Below are 19,634 nucleotides of genomic sequence, written 5' to 3'. Positions count from 1 at the left end.
GTCCGGAACTGTGACTTCCCCCGATAGGTTCCTATTCTTCAGAATGGTTCTAGCTATTTGTGGTTTTTTGTGTTTCCAGATGAACCTACATATCATTTTTTCCCAATTCACTGAAGAATGTTTTCGGTAATTTGATTGGGATTGCATTGAAAGTATATATTGCTTGTGGAAGTACAGACATTTTAATGATATTAATTTCACCTATCCAGGAGCACAGGATGTTAGAGCCATTTCATTATGCAGAGATTGGGCAACAAGGGATCTTCTGGGAGAAATGTTCTGTTTTAATATGAATAAGCTGACTTTATTAAGCTGAATACTGAAGGTGTTTGCATTTATGGAAGATAATTTTTTCAAGTCTAAACAAAGCTGCCTATTTAACTCTCTTTTTTGTGGCTAACCACCCATAAGCCACTGGAAATCAATTTGTTCCCTTCTTATGTAGTTTACTAATACAAATGTGAACTTTTCAACTGTATAAAAATTGGGATATAAGTTTTTTTGTTACATAACATTAACATTTGCTGTATATTTTATTCCCGGGTATAGGAGCTGTGACTAATGATAATTAATGACCATGGATGAAGATGAATTTAAATTGCAACCGCAAGAGCCAAACACATGTTTTGATGGAATAGGTATAACTATTTCTGGTTTTTATCAGTCCACATTTGCCATAGTAGGAGATTGTCAAGAGGTGGAACTGCTACATCTGATGCTAAATTTTATTGAGATTCACTGACCTGCCAAGAATTCCTAGCATAATCTTATTTGTGCTGTATCAGTGTCAAAATTGTACTGTAATGCTATTATTCTACCTTTCAGTACACAGCTGCGTTATATCTGTTCTTCCTTCCAAAGTGCTTTCAAAAGGTTAGTTTAAAGACTTAAAACAAGGGAAATATATTACAGTTTTGTGACACAGAAAGACAGGCACAGTGTTAGTTTAAACTGATTTCTGTGTGTAGAGCTTCACAAGGTCTGAAACAAGTTTTTCTGCAGTACCTTCTTCCTTGCTCAGTGCTCCTGAAAGTATGCAGTTCTAATAATACTTGTACCTTTTTTTTTTTTTTAACGGAATGTTGCCCTTGCAGTTTTAAGATGGAGGTATTCTTTGCTTATGCCCTGCAGTTGTCAACTGGTGGATACTCTTTGCTTCAACAGGCTATCCTCTAAATTCCTTCTCATGCTTTGCCTGTTTTTGTTCATCTACAGTGAGTGAAATCCCTCTCATCCTTTGAAACTTATTTACTTTCCTTTCCACCACATATCGCTGGCCTCGGTGTTGTTGCTATTATTATTATTATTATTATTATTATTATTATTATTATTATTATTATCGTCATCATCATCATCATCATCATTTTGGCTGCTTAAACAAGTGTACTTCAAAAGGGTTATAGTAAGTGAAATTAAAGAGGTGATTTTGTCATGAAAACATTACCTTTACGACATCTGCAGAATTTCTTTTGCCTTACCATGTTACATTTTAAGAGTTAGAGATTAGAATTTAGGTATCTTTGGAAGCCCATCACTGTCTCATCACTGTATATATTCTGGTTTTGAGAATATGTTTTCTAAAGGTAAATACATTGGCTTGTCTACAAGATTCTTAGCAATAAATCCTTTTCTAAAATTAGCCATTCGAAGGAGAGAAAGAGGGAGATCTTCCTTCGGATGATTCACCCCCCAAGCGGCTGCAACAGCTGGAGCTGAGCCAGTCCGAAGCCAGGAGCCAGGAACTAGCTCTTCTTGGTCTCCCACGCGGGTGCAGGGTCCCAAGGCTTTGGGCTGTCCTCCACTGCTTTCCCAGGCCACAAGCAGGGAGCTGGTTGGGAATCGGGGGTCGCTGGGATTACAACCAGCGCCCAAATGGGATACCGGCGCATGCAAGGCAAGGAGTTTAATCACTACACTATCACACCTGGCCTGCTATTCATAATTCTTAAGCAGTCCCTGTCTTAAGTCTCTGTGATATTTTAGATGTAAGTTATTTTGAAGTGTATAAACCCTTATGTATATATTATACTTTATATTATACATAAACAGTTCTTATGTATAATATAAATTCTATACACTTATTATACATACACCCATACATACACTAGTAATAATAATATATGTTTAATGATAATTTATAAATATGATATAATATAAATCACAGTTATTATCCATCTTCTGACCCCAGAGCAATGAACAACTTATCTGCACCTAACAAAGTCAGATGCTTCTAAGTATCTGGTCCAAAGTAAGTAAATTGTGGAAGCATTCAGGCACTAGAGCAAAGAAACTGTCAAATCTATCTAGGTGTACTTTCTCAAGTTTTACAACCTGAGAATAGTCAGTTGTGTTCTGCTGTTTTCCTTGCTTTTTTTCATCAGATATAGTACACTATCAGCCTTTTCCTTTGATCCTAGAACTTCAGGAGTCAGTTTTTGGTTTTTTTTTTGTTTTTTTTTTTTTCAGAATATATATCCTCTGCTTCAAACCAGCAGTTTTCTTAGAGTAAATCCTTGAAGACTTCATTGCATTTAATTGGGACTTAAGCTATAGTTTTAGTTAGTTTTTTTTTTAAGAGATTTTCGTTTGTGTTATTTTATTTTATTTTGAATTGATTGAGTTGTCCAGTGTTTCATACTGGACATCTTTATTGTGGTTTCTGTGAGTCTTATTTTAATTTAGTGCATGGAGACATATATTTTTTTTAATCTTTCTTGGTTTTTTCCCCAATCCTTTCCTGGCAAAGAACTTTTTTTTCCCCCTTTGGGAGATGACATTTATTGAGCTTATACATGTGGGTAGAAATAATGTGTGTACAAAACCCAATGTTTGTTACTATAACTTACTATAATTACATTTAAAATCCAGGCAGTTTTTAAAAAACAGTCAAATCAATCAAAGCCCACTACATCAAAATCAATAGCTCTTTTGAAGTCACAGTACCATTTAAATATGATTAAGACTTAAATGCAGAAATTTGGTTGGTTGGAAAGCTAATTAAACTTCTGATTTGCTGAAATAGGATTGCAAAAAGGCAAAATTGTGTTTTTCACAGAGATGCACTCCGGTGGAATCACCAACACTGCACAGTTGTTATAGTACTTGAAGTCCTGAGATAATAAGGAATACAGGCATCCTTTAGTCTTGTGTTGTCCTTTCTTGTATTGTTCTCAGTCAGACTGTGGATGTGTGGGATGGTACCACCACCACCCAATTGTAGCCTTTATGACAGAGTCGAGTTATTCATCTCCATGAATAGCCAGTTGCAAGTGACACGGGATAATACTCTTTACCTGTAAGTCTTTTGATGCAGTTCCCACCAGCTCAGGTACCTCTGCGATGACATACTTCCAGCATGGCTGCACTGTACACAGTAGGATTCACACCCACACATCCACGGCTGGACTTCATGTGTTGATGTGTACAGCCCATCTGGAATTGCAACGGGGAAACTAAATTAGTCTTGGAGTTTCCAAAATCCTTCCTAGGGTCCTTCCTAGCTTTCCTGCCAGCCATTTTGAATTCTGCTAAAGCCCAACAAGCAAGGCAGAGAGAAGGGCTGATACAACCCCCTCAGTAAGACCCCCAACCACTGACTCCCTGGTCACATTGTGATTCAAACTGTCAAAGAATCTTCTAAATTTCACTTTTTCTTCCCTTTCTTAATAGGCTCAGAATTTCCCAAGTGCATTACATTTTTTTTTTGGCATGATAGAAATTACCACTATTCCTTTTTCTTGAATTTGTGTCAAGAAGCTTTTACAAAACTTGGTTGAAGTCCCCTAATTATATATCTGAGTTGCTACAAGTTACACTTTCCATATAATCACATAACAGAGTTTTCCTAAACCTATAGTGATGTAACCAGAATGACTTTTCTCAGTTTCTAGTAAAATGTTCCTAATTTTCATTGCAACCCTCACTAGCACCATGGTTTAAATTCTGCAAGTGTTCATCAGTGTGCTTAGCAGCAGCGCACATTACAAGTGTACTGTTCAAACGAATGTAAGCTTTTAATTGTAAGTTCAGTTTATTAAGTTCAGTGATGAAGAATATTCAAAAGCTTATTCTCTTGGAATTTTCTTTTTCTACAAAAAAGGAGCAAAAGGAAAACCAGAACCCTGTAAGCTAAATTGCAAATGCTGTGGCAGTGAGAGTTCTTTTTAAAACTGTTAGTCCATTTGTCAGTTGAGTCGCTTCCTTCATCAGTAGGATTATGGTCTAGATCATTGACATCCTGGAGCTCCAAGTCATTCATTTCCCTAGAGAGGAAGAGCAGAAACAAAAGGAAACAGAATGTAGGCTTTTCTTAGTGAGCTTTGCGAAAAAGTTCACAGGTTTCGTGATTGCAAAATCACACTTTTTTTAACATTTTCTTTTAATTTTGAAGACATATTTGCAGAGAAAAAGAGAGGAAGAGGGAAGGAGATGTCTCCCATTTACTGGTTTACTCCTCAGATGGCCTCAGTGGCCCAAGCTGAGTCAATGAGTAGAGAGGGTCCATGAGCTTCTTCCGTATTTCCCAAGTTGTCTCAGGATCCCAAGCCTTAGGGCATCCTCTACTGCTTCCTCTGGCCATTATCAGGTAGATGGATCCATCAGAAGTAGCACAGGCTGCACATACCTATATGGGATGAGCATTGCAGGCAGAGGCAGAACAGTCCCCAAATCACTTTGCATTTTTAGTTTTATTTTTAATTTTGAATTTTATGATACAATTTTATAGAGTCTGAAATTCTCCCTCCCCAAATTTCAGCACACCTTGGATAGTTTTCCCCATATTGTTACAGTAGTATAGTCCTTCATAAGGAGTTATAATTCCATCATTCTGTCATCATTCCATTGTCTAACTATGCCTATCCTTGACTTGGAAGTAGGGATGCATGTTACATTGTGTTCTCACATCTGAATCCGGTGGTCTCTATTACTCCATCACTATACATTTCTAGTTTACGTGATTGTTGCCTTAGAGAGAACATACAGTATTTGTCTTTTTGGGATTGACTTATTTTGCTGAGCATAATGGTCTCTAGTTGTAACCATCTAGTTGCAAATGGTGCGATTTCAATCTTAAAATGGCTGAATAATATTCCATGCAGTAGATGTACCAGTTTCTCTAACCACTCATCTTTGGACAGGCATCTGCATTGTTTCAGTGTCTTTTCTATTGCATAATGTGCTGCTGCTGTAAATATAGGTAAATATAGGATTACAGATCCCCTTCTCACCTGCAGTTTGCATTTCCGTTGGGTATATTCCTAGGAATGGGATAGCTGAGTCATGACAGGTTTATTTGCAATTCTCCAAGTACTCTCATAGTGATTTCCACAGTGATTGTACTAACCTGCCCTCTCGCCAGCAGTGAAAAAGGGTGCCTTTCTCTCCACATCCACACCAGCAGGTGTTGTTAGTGTTCTGAATGTAGATGGAGTTAGGTGGTACCTCAGCGTGATTTTCATTTGTATATACGTGACGGCTGGGAGCCTGAGCATCGTTTCCTGTGTCTGTTAGCCATTTGAATCTGGCCTTTTGAAAAATTTCTGTTCATTTCATTTGCCCATTTTGTTGTTGTTGTTTGGTTTTTATTTTTTTTACTCTCCCTGGGATCTGAAGCTCTTTGTAAATCCTGGATATTAGTCCCTTATCACTTGTCCAGTGTGTAAAAATGTTCTCCCATTCTGTTGGTTGCTTCTTCACTTTGTTAATTGTTTCCTTTGCTGTATAGAAGTTTTTTAGTTTGATATAGTCCCATTTGTTTATTTTTGTCTGTGATTGCCTGTGCTTTTGTCATCTTTTCTAAGCAGACTTTTCTCATTCCTGTTTCTTGGAGAGTGTTTCTTATGTTTTTCTGTAATAGTTCGATGGTTTCTGGGGGTAGATTTAGGTCCTTGAGCCATTTAGAGCTCATTTTTGTATACTGTGACAGATGTGGGCCTTGCTTCTTAATTCTGCAAGCTTCCGTCCAGTTGACCCACCAGCATTTGCTGAATAGACCAGGATTTTCACCTGGGTTGTTTTCAGTTCTCTTGTCAAAGATTAGTTGGCTGTTTTTTTGTGTGGACTCCCTTCTGGTGTTTCTGTTCTGCTTCACTGATCTTATTTTCTGTTTGTTACCAATACCAGACTGTTTTGATGACCACTGCTCTGTAGTATGTATTGAGGTCTGGAATTATGATTTCTCCAGCTTGGTTTTCATTCTTCGGGATAGGTTTGACTGTTGATGGTCTCTTGTGTTTCCACACGAACTTTTGTATCTTCTTTCCTGTTTCTGAGAACAGTGTTGTTGTGATTTTGATTGGGATTGTGTTGAATGTGTATATTGCTTTTGGAAATATGGACATTTTGATGATAATCCTACCAATCCAGGAACATGGCAAGGTTCTCTGTTTTTCAAAAGTCTTCCTCTGTTTCCTTGTAAATGTTTTCTAGTTTTCATTATAGAGTTCTTTCACATATTTAGTTAGCTTAATTCCTAAATATTTAAGATCCCTTCCTGCTATTTTAAAAGGGACTGTACTTAGTTTCTTTCTCATAGAATTATTTGTGTACACTAGTGCCACTGATTTGTGTTCATTAATTTTGTATCCTGCTACCCTGCCAAAGTTTCTTATGAGTTCCAGTAGTCTCTTAACTGAGGTTTTTGGTTCTTCTATAAGGAGTCTCATGTCAGCAAGTTCTTTGCATTTGTAAGTGTTTGTGCAGTAGCTATCCATTTTTAACACCACAATTTGCATTCCTTTAAATATTACCATAAACTTCCTAGGTTAAGGTAATGAGATTTTTGTCTCAGTTTCCCTTAGTCACAGATCTGTCATGTTTTGGCTGGGTCACTTACCTCAGGTTTCTCATATCTGCATTCTAAGTATTACAGTTGCGTTTTTTTCTTGGTACTTGAGAAATTAACCCAAAGCCAAGGGAATTGAGATGATTAACTGAATATGATTCCTTGTGGTTTCACAAATTCCCAATTTGATGGCTGTTGGCCAGAGACTTGACTTGCTTTTGTGGCTGCCGGTGTTTCTTCACATACTTCCTATGTGACTCCTTCCATCCATGACAAATTGAGATCCTTTGGATTTAAAATCTCTGAGCTTTATTACTCCACTTCAACTTTCTAACTTGAGCCATTGAAAGTTCTTCATTTAAGATTAAATGGATCAGATGTGGCCTGTCCAGATGATGCAAAATAATCTATTTTAAGATTTTATACGCTAAATAATTCCTGCTAAACCTGTGGTGGTAAGCCTTAGTAGTATGTTGTACTCACAGGCACCAGAAATAACAGTGTGGACATTGCATAGGCATGATATAGGCTGAAGGGGCCAAGAGGGCCTGGCAAGAAAATTCTACTTAACATGCTGTTTTTCTTCATGCTAGTTCCTATTACATGTTGCTTGCTATGTTGCCTAATTCTTAATTTGTTTCAGTTAAACTGTTTTTCTCATTGTTCAGCTTCTGTACGTGTTCATCCTAAAATAACAACTATGTCTTATCATTTCTCAGATCTTCATTGCTTAGGAGATAAAGTACAATTCCAAGCTCCTCTGCATTTAACCCTGTTCTGTCTACAACTCTCACATGTTCCTAAAAGGAGCCTCTGCATCAAGCAAATGAAATGTTAGCTCATTTACAAGCAGCGTAAGAGCTACTTTATGAAATTCTAACTGTAGAAAAAATGTTTCCACAATTTCAGATTAATCATGGGTCCAAGAAAATGATATTATAGAGGCTTCAGATTAGGGACTGTGTTTTCATGTTTTGTATTTCAAAATAGTTACAGTTTCAAGGCAAACTTTCAGTAATTTTAAGTGACCATATTAGCAACGTAAAAGAAGGAGTAATTTCCACAGGAAAAAAAGGATTTTTAAGATCATTTGTGTTTAACAAGTTACTTGCAGTTGTTAATTGTGGCTTAATAATGGCAAATGCAAATAAAAATGGTGAAATATAAGTTCTTTGCAGAAAAAAAAGATCAAGTACTTGTTAGCTTGGTTTGATAATGAGCTAATTGGTAGATTGAAGAACTAGTAACATTTTTAGTCCTGATGTCACTTAAAGTGTTTGTCTCTGAGAAAGTTACTTCAACTGTCAGGGTCTCCATTTTTATGTGCAAAATAGTAATGAAAGCTCTGACTTTTAGGACGCATAGTTCTGGGTGGTGTGCATGGCTGATATTGTGGTCCTACTTTAGAAGAAATTGAAACCCAGAGTTTAAATGACTTGCCAGGGCATACAGTGCTAGCAGATATCTTTGGACCATTCGAACTGTTTTCAGGTTCATGTTTGCCGATTTGTAGATTGTATTGTAAACCCTGGGTACACATTATTTTGTGAAAGTTTCTTTCATTGTTATTTCTGTATTTCAAATGAGTAATATTTGACACTAAAGACTTTCTACATTTTACTACTTCTGTTCTTGTTGAACAAGAAGCTGTGTGCTTCTTGGAAGACCTAATCAGTCATTAGATTAGGCATCTGCTTGAATTTTATCTAGTATGAATTAGAAATAGAAGTTTGACATCACCTGAATAGTTTTGATGTTAAATCTCAGTATTTGCTTCTTTCTTAAAGAACCATGATGCCTAGTTGGTTTTATTTGCTCTTATTTTACCTTTTTGATAAGATATATGCATTTTCTTCGAAGCAGAGGAGTTTATTTTAAATACTTCATTTAGACATCACATGCAGTGTGAAATATGAGAACTTGACTAAATCTGCTTGTGTTACTGGACTTTTCATTTGTTCCTTCCTCTACTTTTGTTTCTTCATTGTCTGGTAGCCTTAGATTGGGGAGGTTCTACGGTTACAATGTTTATATGTATGTTTATCCTAAGGAAATAATTGGTCCTAGGATCCTAGAAGGAGGAGGCTTGATGGTGATGAAGAATTTGGAATAGGTTCTGTCCGAACTATCCTCAATGAATTTTCACTGAAAAATTAGGTATTTTTTTTAAACATCTGTTTTTTATTTTTGAAAGGCAAATTTTACAGAGAGCAGGAGACACAGAGAGAAAGATGTTCAGTCTAACGATTCACTTGCCAAATGGCCAGAATTGACAGAGAGCTTAGCTGATCTGAACCCAGGAGCGAGGATCTCCTCCAGATTTCCCATGTGGGTGCAAGGTCCTAGAGGACTTGAGTCATCCACCCTCTGTTGCTGGCTTAAGGCAGAAGCAGCATAAGGCAGAGAGCTGAATCAGAAGTGGAGCAGCCAAAGCTAGAAGTGGTTCACATTTAGGATGCTGGTACTGCAGGGCAGAAGATTCTTCTGTTGTGCCACTACACGGATCCCACAAATTAGCTCCGTAACCATTTACCATTTTCATGTTCCTTCCTTATCTTTGTATGTCTTAGTTGAAAAGGATGATTTTCCATTTCCAGAATCATAAAGGCTACATCACAATTAAAAAGGGCAGGAGTGGGAAGCATAGTGGAAAAAAACAAGTAAAGGAATTTGGGAAAAGAAGGATGTGAGAGAGACAAAAGATTTGTTGTGACTGGAAATGAGAACAGAGAAATGCACAGTGAAGGAATAAAATGCTGTATTTTCTGAATTTGCGATGAGTAATGTGTTTTCCTTTTAGTGCCCTAGGAGTTCTTTTATGCTATTCGTGTTTCAAGATCCCACCCCCCAATTTTTTTCTTTCTGTGTGACTACTTGCAAGTGGTTTCTTTTGCTGATACTTACCTGCTAACTGTTAACGAAAGCCAAGTGAAATGCATGGGTTAAAAATGTTATGCAAATTAGCATGCGTTCTGCTTTTCTTTAATGTTTTTTTATTATGTGAGGAACATTAATGAGGTAGCATATTTTCTGATAGATGTGAAATAGTAGTATCTACATTATTTCAGATAGTGATGCATATTTACCTGAAATTTGTCATTTTAATTTTTTTCCAGGACCTGATGCAACACACATGGATAGTGACCAAATTGTTGTGGAAGTACAAGAAACTGTTTTTGTTTCTAATTCAGACATAACTGTGCATAACTTTGCTCCTGATGATCCAGACTCAGTTGTAATCCAAGATGTTATTGAAGACGTTGTTATAGAGGATGTGCAGTGCTCAGATATCTTAGAGGAAGCCAATATATCTGAAAGTGTCATCATTCCTGAGCAAATGTTTGACTCGGATGTAACCGAAGAAGTTTCTTTAGCACAATGCCCAGTCCCAGATGATGTTTTAGGTTCTGATATTACTTCAGCCTCGTTGTCTATGCCCGAACATGTTTTGACAAGTGAATCTATTCATGTGTCTGCTGTTGCACACATTGAACATATAGTACGTGATAGTGTAGTACAAGCAGAAATCATCACTGATCCTTTAACAACCGACCTAGTTTCAGAAGAAGTATTGCTAGCAGATTGTGCATCCGAAGCAATCTTAGATGCCAGTGGGATCCCGGTGGACCAGGAAGATGATAAAGGCAACTGTGAGGACTACCTTATGATTTCCTGTAAGTCTTGGAGTGAATTTCAAAGGTGTTTTTAAAAGCTTTCTTTCAAGAATAATTTTTTTTTCTTTAGGCTTTTTTAAAGTCAAGATTAATTTCATATATTCCCTGGTAAAATAAGCCATACTTAAGTGAAATGGTATGAAGTTCTTTATGCTTGAGAATGAAATAGATGAGAAAGGTGAAGAATGAAAAAGGACTGATGTTAATGAAATCATGAGATGCGTGTCTGGATCTTTTAGTAACAGGAATTATAACACATGAATGACATTCACCTTGAAAATATATATATGTCTTTTTATGATGCAGTCACTTCTGTGCTTGTTCATCTCATTACCATGTTTCCCTTTAAAGCAAATTTTTTAGTAAACCTTTGCTTTTGGAATTTAATCAATATCTTTTTTAAAAAATAGTTTACGGATAAGATGGTTGGCGATTTATATATATGCTTCAAGAGTGAGCCCAGGCCAAAGCGGGGATCCTAAAACTCCATCTTCTCTGCCTTGTGGGTAGTACCTGAGGAATTGGGCCATCTTTTACTGCTTTTCTAGGCTTGTTAGCGAGGAACAGCTGGTTCCCATATGAAATGCCTTACCCTGCGCCACGACAGCAACCCTAAAACAGGTTTTAACCTGTGCTCTTTATTTCTGTGGGATGCCAGCTTTCTTCTTTGTGTTTGCTGCTTCATTAACCGGTGCATGATTGGTCATAGTTTGGTTTAGTTCACAGATATCAGTTCTCTAGTGCTTGCAATTTGAATTTTTTTTAAAAAAAAGATTTATTTTTATTATTTTTTTATTGGAAAGGCAGATATACAGAGAGGAGAGACAGAGAGGAAGATCTTCCGTCTGATGATTCACTCCCCAAGTGAGCACAACGGCCGATGCTATGCCGATCCGAAGCCAGGAGCCTCTTCCGGGTCTCCCATGCAGGTGCAGGGTCCCAAAGCTTTGGGCCGTCCTCGACTGCTTTCCCGGGCCACAGGCAGGGAGCTGGAAGGGAAGCGGGGCTGCCAGGATAGAACTGGTGTCCATATGGGATCCCGGGCGTGCAAGGCGAGGACTTCACCACCTGTGCCACCGCGCCGGGCCCGCAATTTGAATTTTTAAGCGTGCTCTCTACATTCACGTGATTCTGGTTTTTACCCACTTTTTAAAATTAACTTAATCTAATTCACAACCTGCTGTGGGTATTTAGAGAGTACCTAGCCATGGGTGGTAAATCTTTTTCTTCTTCCCGTGCTCTCTCCATCCCCCAAATGAATAAGCTTTTCTAATTCCCAGCTGCTTGGACACCTGGTACCTTTGTACAAAACTCAAAATGAACTCTTAGTGGCTGACTTCAGCCTTACCTAGCTCAGAATGTCTCTTTCTTTTCTTTTTAAAAATTTTCTATTATTATTCTTACTATTGTTTATTCGTTTATTTGTATTGCAAAGTCAGATCTATACAGAGAGGAGGACAGAGAGGAAGATCTTGCATGTGATGATTCACTGCACAAGTGACTGCAATGGCTGGAGCTGAGCCAATCCGAAGCCAGGAGCCAGGGTCTGCTTCCGGGACTCCCACACGGGTGCAGGGTCCCAAGGCTTTGGGCTGTCCTCTGCTGCTTTCCCAGGCCACTAGCAGGGAGCTGGATGGGAAGTAGGTCTGCCAGCATTAGAAGCAGTGTCCTTATGGGATCCTGACATGTTCACGGCAAGGACTTTAGCCGCTAGGCCACAACACCAGGTCCACTCTGAATATTACGAGCCTTAGAAGTCAGTTAGTCAGGGACCAGTGCGGTGGTTCAACAGACTAGTCCTTCACGCTGTAGCACTGGCAATCCATGTGAACGTTGGTTTGTTTCCCAGCTACTGTGGTATCCACCCGGCTCCTTCTTGTGGCCTGAGAAGGCAGTAGAGGACAGACCCAAAGCCTTGGGAGCCTGCACTCACATGGCAGACCTGGAGAAGCTTCTGGCTGTTGGCTTTGGATTGACTCAGCTTCAGTTGTTGCAGCCGTTTGGGGAATCAACTGGCAGATGGAAGACCTGCTGTGTATTTCTTCTCTCTCTGTACAGAACTGCCTTTAGAAGAAATATAAATACACCTTTAAAAATGTGAAAAGCCTCCAAAATCTTAGAAAACACAAGAGTCTCTTCATCCCCTCTTCCTCTGCTCTTTCCGTTTGTCACTCAGTTTTCTTCCTTTTAAGCAAGTAGATGGATGGATGTATATCGAAAGATCAACGGATGTTTGGTTCTGAAAGAAATTCTTTTGAGGTGGGAAACTCAAAGGAAATATACTGAAATTAGAAAATGATAACTCCTGTCAACCACATAAATTCTCTGAAAACACTTAATTGTGTATTTTGCATTGTAGGAGGTTGGGTTTTATGGGCATCTCGTTGTAAACATGATTAGAATCTGGAGGTGATTCATTATCCTAATTAAAAATTGATAGTGTGGTAAAACTGCACCATAATAGTTACAGTTAGATTAGTGAATTAGCTACACGGATACCTGTGTCAAATAACAGCAAAACAAAAGACACTGTATGTATCCTAGGCATCTATAGTTTATCCATTTTATGCCCACTGAACTTACTCAATTCAAACAGTCGAATGGTAGGATTTTTAAAATTTAATATTCTTGAGTGTTAGGCCTGCTTGATATTTATTGGTTAAAAAAAAGAGAGAGGAAGAGAACTATATGGAAGGCACTTAAGACTGCAGAAACTGGTAAAATGTGGGTACTAATTTTTTTTAAGACTATATTAGACAAACTATTTGCATAAACAAGGTTACCTAACAAAGTAGGCATCCAAAACAAAAATATCTGGATGTGAATTTGACTATTTTCACTTCTGTTACCAATTGAAAAAACAAAACTGAACCTCGTGTTTCCTAAAATATTTTCTTAATAGGGTTTTTAAAACATGTTCTTTTTGCTTTGTAGACTGGTATACATGAGCACTGTCCTTAAAATGATTTCTGGATAGTTACTAATGCCATGACAATGTTACAGAATTGTGATCAAAACAGATCCTATTTCCTCATGGTGACTGACTTACATATTAGCTTATACAAATACAAAATTAGTAAGTAAATTATTTAAGCACTGGTGTTTTAGGAAAAAATAACTTTATTCAACAAGAGCTTTGATTTCTGAGTTTGTTGCAGGGATACCTCACCAACTGCAAACTGAAGTTATTAATACAGACACTAAATTCAGGAAAGAGAGAGTCAGGCAGACGTATCAGTTTCAGTGAAAGAGCTAGTCAGTTGAGAATTGTGAATTCATTTTAAGATATTTCAGTTAGTAGTCTTAATGGAAGATTATGGATAACAGTCTTAAGCATTAAAATCCTGATTACCTTGAATTTAGGAAATGTGCAGTGTGAATAATTGGATAAATATTTGTGCAAAGGAGATTGAGCTCAAATCGTGTGTTTTTGATTACTGGCTCCAGGGAGGGAGAAAATATTGTTTGCAGATAGAAATAGCCCTGAAAAGTAATGGATCAACAAATATGTTGAAAAAGTAAAGAGAGGATGTGATGAAGAGCCTAATGGCAAAGTCTGTTTTATGGGATGAGTAAAATTGCTTTTTTGATAACATGTAGGGAAAACAAAGCTTGTGAATTTAGTTGTGGGTTGAAGTTGTGCCATTTATCTCAATAATAAAATCTCTTAATGTAAAGTTAAAACATTAAAAAAAGAGTCAAAATTGGGGCAACTGGGATATGAAATTGTTGGGGAAGTTTTCAGTTGCTTGACTGCAATTTGTATTTCACTTGGTAGGAAAAGGAGCAGTGTTGCCCTTTAGACTGCAGTATAGAAAAATCAAGTTACAGAATCTTACAAGTGTTTACTAGTGTAGGGTTATGAGAACAAAGACAAATACATCTTGTTCCTAAGATGGGCAACAATAAGCAAATCTTAGCAACAATCTTGTATTAAAAGTACAGGCAAATTTATGAAGATGGAAAGGCAAATTGTAGAAACCAATTTAAGAAAAGGAATTCTTGCACAAGCTAAATATTGAAAATTGCATTTCAGTGCAGTTCCAAGTATGGGCGTACATGTGGTTGACAGAATTTGAAGATGCCATGTTAAAGATAGTTGTTACTAGCATTTTCAGAAATACTTTCTTATTTGGGAAAATCTTATTCTGAAGTTTATAGGTTCTTTATTTCTAAGTTTTAAATCAGTTTATGTTGTTCCACTGCACTATACCATTCTTTCAACCACAGATTGATTTTTTAAAAATCTATGATTCAACAGAAGGAGATAAAATAAAGTTATATTAAGATGTAAAAAAGTAAAGATAATGCTAATAAAATATTTGTGTTAAGACTGCTGGTTTTAATGTTGAGATAATGCTGGTAAGAAATTGTTTTATTTATGTATTTATTTATGTATTTATTGGAAAGTCAGACTTACTGAGAGGAGGAGAGACAGAGAGGAAGATCCTAGATCTGCTGATTTACTTCCGAAGTGGCCGGATGGCCAGAGCTGAGCCAATCCAAAGGCAGGAGCCAGGAACCTGGAACTTATTTTGGGGGTCCCACGTGGGTGTAGGGTGCCAAGGCTTTGAGCCGTCCTCTGCTGACATCCCAGGCCACAAGCAGGGACCTGGAAGGGAAATGGAGAAGCTGGGATATGAACCCGCACCAGTATGGGATCTTGGTGCGTGTAAAGCAAGGACTTTAAGCGCTAGGCTACTATGCCAGGCCCGCTTGCAAGATCTTTACAAATATGTGACACACAGTGCTGCTTTCAATTAGGTGCACAAAAGTAAAGTATTTTCTTTGGTGTCTTTTGACAATAATTTTTGTGAAATGTACATCTATATGTTGTCTTGGTTAAAGCAACCACTTTCATATAAACCTGAATAATTGTTCTTGCAGAAAGACTTCAGCATTACTTTGCTTAAATGTCTACTGTTATTATTCAGGTTTTTTCCCCCCGTTTTTAGTAGATGATGCTGGCAAAGTAGAACATGACAGTCCTTCTGGATTGCCGATGGATGCAGAGTCAGAAATGAATCCTTGTAAAGTAGATGGCACTTGCCCTGAAGTGATCGAGGTATACATTTTTAAAGCTGACACTGGAGAGGATGACCTAGGTAAGAAGAAGAAACGTATGCACTTTGTATTTCCTGTTCCAAGTGTTTGGTTAATTTTGTTAACTTTTTTGATGTTAGTAGTTGTTTATTTCAAGTAGAAAATTTAAAATCATTTCTGATTTTATCTTCTGATTTAGTATCTTCTGATACTAGAAGACTTAATTTTAATGTATGGGAAAGTGCATATAAGAATACTCTGTGCTGGGTATATGCTTGCAATGAAAGAATCTCAACTGAACTTGAACTGTGGTTACGCAACAAGGTGGAAGAATCCACCGTGGAGGGAGGGTTATGGGAAGGATGGGGGGAATCCCAGTACCTATAAAACTGTATCACATAACAATAAAAAAAAACTAAAAAAAAAAGAATACAGTGAAAGGTAATAAGTGAAACTGGTTAAAACAAATTTTGGAATAAATTCTTGGAGCTCTGTTTTCCCCTGAAAGGTGGAACTGTAGACATTGTAGAGAGTGAGCGTGAAAATGTTCATGGAATCGAGCTACTTGATCAGAACAACAGTGCCCATGTTGCCAGGGAAAAGATGGTTTATGTGACTGTGGATGACTCTCAACAAGAAGATGAAGATTTAAGTAAGCAGGTGGCCTTTTTCTGGGAGATTACTTGTTTTCTGTTCAACTTTCTTGGTTTTGCCACTGTTTGAGGGAACGAGCACTACAATTTTAGCAATCGTGCTGTCATGCTGCATGGGATGACACCGGGGTTGTTATTGAAAGCTTTAGATTGTTGTTTGAAAGATAAGTTATGGGGCAAGCCTAGCAGTAAGACATCAGAGTCCCAAATCTGAGTGCCTCAAATCTGAGTGCCTCAGTTAAGTTCCAAGCCTGCCTTCACTTCGAATTCCAGGTAAACCTCACCCTGGGATGCAGCAAGTGGCATTCAAATAATTAGTCCGTTGCTGCTCCACATGGGAGACTAGCTTGAGTTGGCAGCTTCAGCTTGCAAGCTTCAGCTGTTGCAGGAGTTTGGAGACTCCTAATCATCTGTCTACCTTCAAGCAATATAAAAAGCACACACACACACACACACACACACACACACACACACACACACACACACACACATTGAGTAATATCGAATATTTAGTACCTTATCATTACTAATATATTTTCCTGTATTAGCCGTGTAAATCTCACAAAGGGTTTTTAATTTTCTATTTAAGATGTTGTTGAAATTGCTGATGAAGTATATATGGAAGTGATTGTAGGGGAGGAAGATGCTCCGGTTGCAGCTGTTGCTGCACATGAACAACAAATGGATGGCAATGAAATCAAAACCTTCCTGCCAGTAGCATGGGCAGCTGCTTACGGTGAGTCTTGAATGGCAGTTTGTAGTTAGCAGGTAACTTCTGTACTTTTATGACTTCAGAAATATGAAGGGAATAGGGTGATTTAAGCAAAAGTAGGGGAAGAATATATAGTTTGTCAGTTCCTCTTGTTACTCTGTTTCTTTTGCTCAAATCTTTGTGCAAGAAGTACATAGGGCATATGTGCAGTTTGACTTTGACTTTACCTAGCTTGTGACCTCACGATTTGGGATGTATCACAGGAATCTGTGCGGTAAGGGTGCTGCTATATGTGGAAGCTTGGCATTTCTCGTAGTCATGCTTTCATAAACATGCCCATAAAGCCCATTACCAAAAACAGGGAGTTCTGTCATTCATGAGTATCATGTCTTATTGTTGTAGTTAGAAGGAATTCCTAATTCTTTATAATTTATAATACTGCATCATTTTTTCTTAATGCATATTGTTAGGTAATAATTCTGATGGAATTGAAAACCGGAATGGCACTGCCAGTGCCCTCTTGCACATAGATGAGTCTGCTAGCCTCAGCAGACTGGCTAAACAAAAAACAAAGAAAAGGAGAAGACCTGATTCCAGGCAGTACCAAACAGGTGAGGGTACAAATGTTGCAAGGCACAGTGAGTTTTCAGATAAAACCCTAATATATATTCACGGTGGACACAAGGAATGGCATTTAGCCACCAGACCACATGTGCTTTTATGTATCAATTTGAAAATAAGGTTTCAGAGTTCATTGATAGTCATGAATGATTTATGTAGATAAGAAAGAAGCAGATTTTGTCAATCATAATTTGAAGGAAAGAAATGAAAATATGTGGTGACTCAGTGGTATAGATTTATACAATGTTTTCATAAATAAATTTAAACAAACGTATCAGAAAGCAAGCATAATTTATAGAGGCACAGAGTCCTAATTGCTTAAATTGTTCACAGAACATATGACTTTCCTGGATTGGTTTTGTATGTATTTATATATGGGATTTTTTATATATATGCACTTAAATGTTATTGTCAGCCTAATTTTTATTTCAAATGATCTAAGCAGAAACATTACGCTGTATTTGAGAAATGATTTCCTCTACATTTTTATTCTTAGCAGGACAAGTTCTTTTTATTACCCAACTGCTACTGACAGACTGGTCATAACTTAGGTGTGTTTTCCCAATGATGTTTAGAGCATGTTGACATTTTGGAGAAACTAAAGTTTGTCTTAATTACTCATGCACTTTTTTTTTTTTGCTTTCATAGCAATTATCATTGGTCCTGATGGACAGCCCTTGACTGTTTATCCTTGTGTTATTTGTGGGAAGAAATTTAAATCCAGAGGATTCTTGAAAAGGCACATGAAAAACCATCCTGAGTACCTTACCAAGAAGTACCGCTGTACTGACTGTGACTACGCTACAAACAAGAAAGTAAATTTACATAATCACCTGGAAAGCCACAAGCTAACCAGCAAGACAGAGAAATCCATTGAATGCAATGAGTATGGAGAGCATTTCTCTCACGCTGGGGATTTGTTAACTCATAAAATGGTGCATAAGGAAAAAGGAGCCAACAAAATGCACAAGTGCAAATTCTGTGAATATGAGACAGCTGAACTAGGGCTATTGAATCGCCACCTTTTGGCAGTCCACAGTAAAAATTTCCCTCACATTTGTGTGGAATGCGGTAAAGGCTTCCGTCACCCATCAGAACTAAGAAAGCACATGCGGATCCATACTGGTGAGAAGCCATATGAATGCCAGTACTGTGAATACAAGTCTGCAGACTCTTCTAACTTGAAAACACATGTGAAAATTAAGCACAGTAAAGAGATGCCATTTAAGTGTGACATGTGTCTTCTGACGTTCCCAAATACCAAAGAAGTGCAGCAACATGCTGTTACCCACCAAGAAAGCAAAACACACCAGTGTTTGCATTGTGACCATAAGAGCTCAAACTCAAGTGATTTGAAACGACACATTATTTCGGTTCACACAAAGGACTACCCCCACAAATGTGACATGTGTGATAAAGGCTTTCACCGGCCTTCAGAACTTAAGAAACACGTGGCTGCCCACAAAGGTAAAAAATTGCACCAATGTAGACATTGTGACTTTAAGATTACAGATCCGTTTGTTCTAAGTCGCCATATTCTCTCAGTTCACACAAAGGATGATCCATTTAGGTGTAAGAGATGTAGAAAGGGATTTAACCAACAGAATGAGCTTAAAAAGCACATGAAGACACACAGTGGCAGGAAAGTGTATCAGTGTGAGTACTGTGAATATAGCACTACAGACGCCTCAGGCTTTAAACGGCATGTTATTTCCATTCATACAAAAGACTATCCTCACCGATGTGAGTACTGCAAGAAAGGTTTCCGAAGACCTTCAGAAAAGAACCAGCACATCATGCGGCATCATAAAGAAGTTGACCTGCCCTAATGATTCTTCTAGACAACTTGGAGGAATATTGGTGTTTGTGGAGGGAGAAAATTTATTTTAAAGCAGATTAGCTTCAGTCACATACAGTACAGTGTATTAATTTATGCTATGTGCAGAAATGGATTCTGTTTACATTTGCCTGCAATCCTTAAGCTGCACATCTTGGTGGTACTCATTGAGACAAAGTAAGATTGGTAACTTTAAAAGCAGGAAATATTTTTCTGTGCTGATTTTTCTATTGGACACATCTACTAGCATAAACTGGGAGGTTTTACTGTCAGGGCTTAGTATTATAGCATGGCAGTCATTTTCTTGTCT

General features: G+C 37.7%; 1 protein-coding gene across 7 annotated transcripts; it reads left to right on the top strand.

The window, feature by feature from the left end:
• Positions 1 to 547: 547 nt before the first annotated feature.
• Positions 548 to 19,439, top strand: LOC121151248 (zinc finger X-chromosomal protein-like). 7 transcript variants are annotated; one of them, XM_040972520.1, is made up of 7 exons: positions 548 to 638; positions 9,901 to 10,458; positions 15,414 to 15,563; positions 16,010 to 16,153; positions 16,744 to 16,890; positions 17,337 to 17,477; positions 18,136 to 19,439. In XM_040972520.1, exons 1-7 carry the CDS (start codon positions 572 to 574, stop codon positions 19,314 to 19,316), a joined length of 2,388 nt encoding a protein of 795 aa, XP_040828454.1. In that variant the 5' UTR covers positions 548 to 571; the 3' UTR covers positions 19,317 to 19,439. The 7 variants fall into 7 exon arrangements, with proteins under 7 accessions (XP_040828454.1, XP_040828457.1, XP_040828460.1 ...); XM_040972522.1 differs by having other exon boundaries at positions 577 to 638; positions 16,768 to 16,890; positions 18,136 to 19,316; XM_040972523.1 differs by lacking the exon at positions 16,744 to 16,890.
• The last annotated feature ends 195 nt before the right edge of the window (positions 19,440 to 19,634 follow it).

Source organism: Ochotona curzoniae, unplaced genomic scaffold (genome assembly GCF_017591425.1).
Source record: "Ochotona curzoniae isolate NIBS_2020 unplaced genomic scaffold, NIBS_Ocur_1.0 contig_2309, whole genome shotgun sequence".
Classification (NCBI taxonomy): Eukaryota; Metazoa; Chordata; class Mammalia; order Lagomorpha; family Ochotonidae; genus Ochotona; species Ochotona curzoniae.
This window is presented reverse-complemented; position numbering and strand designations above follow the sequence as displayed.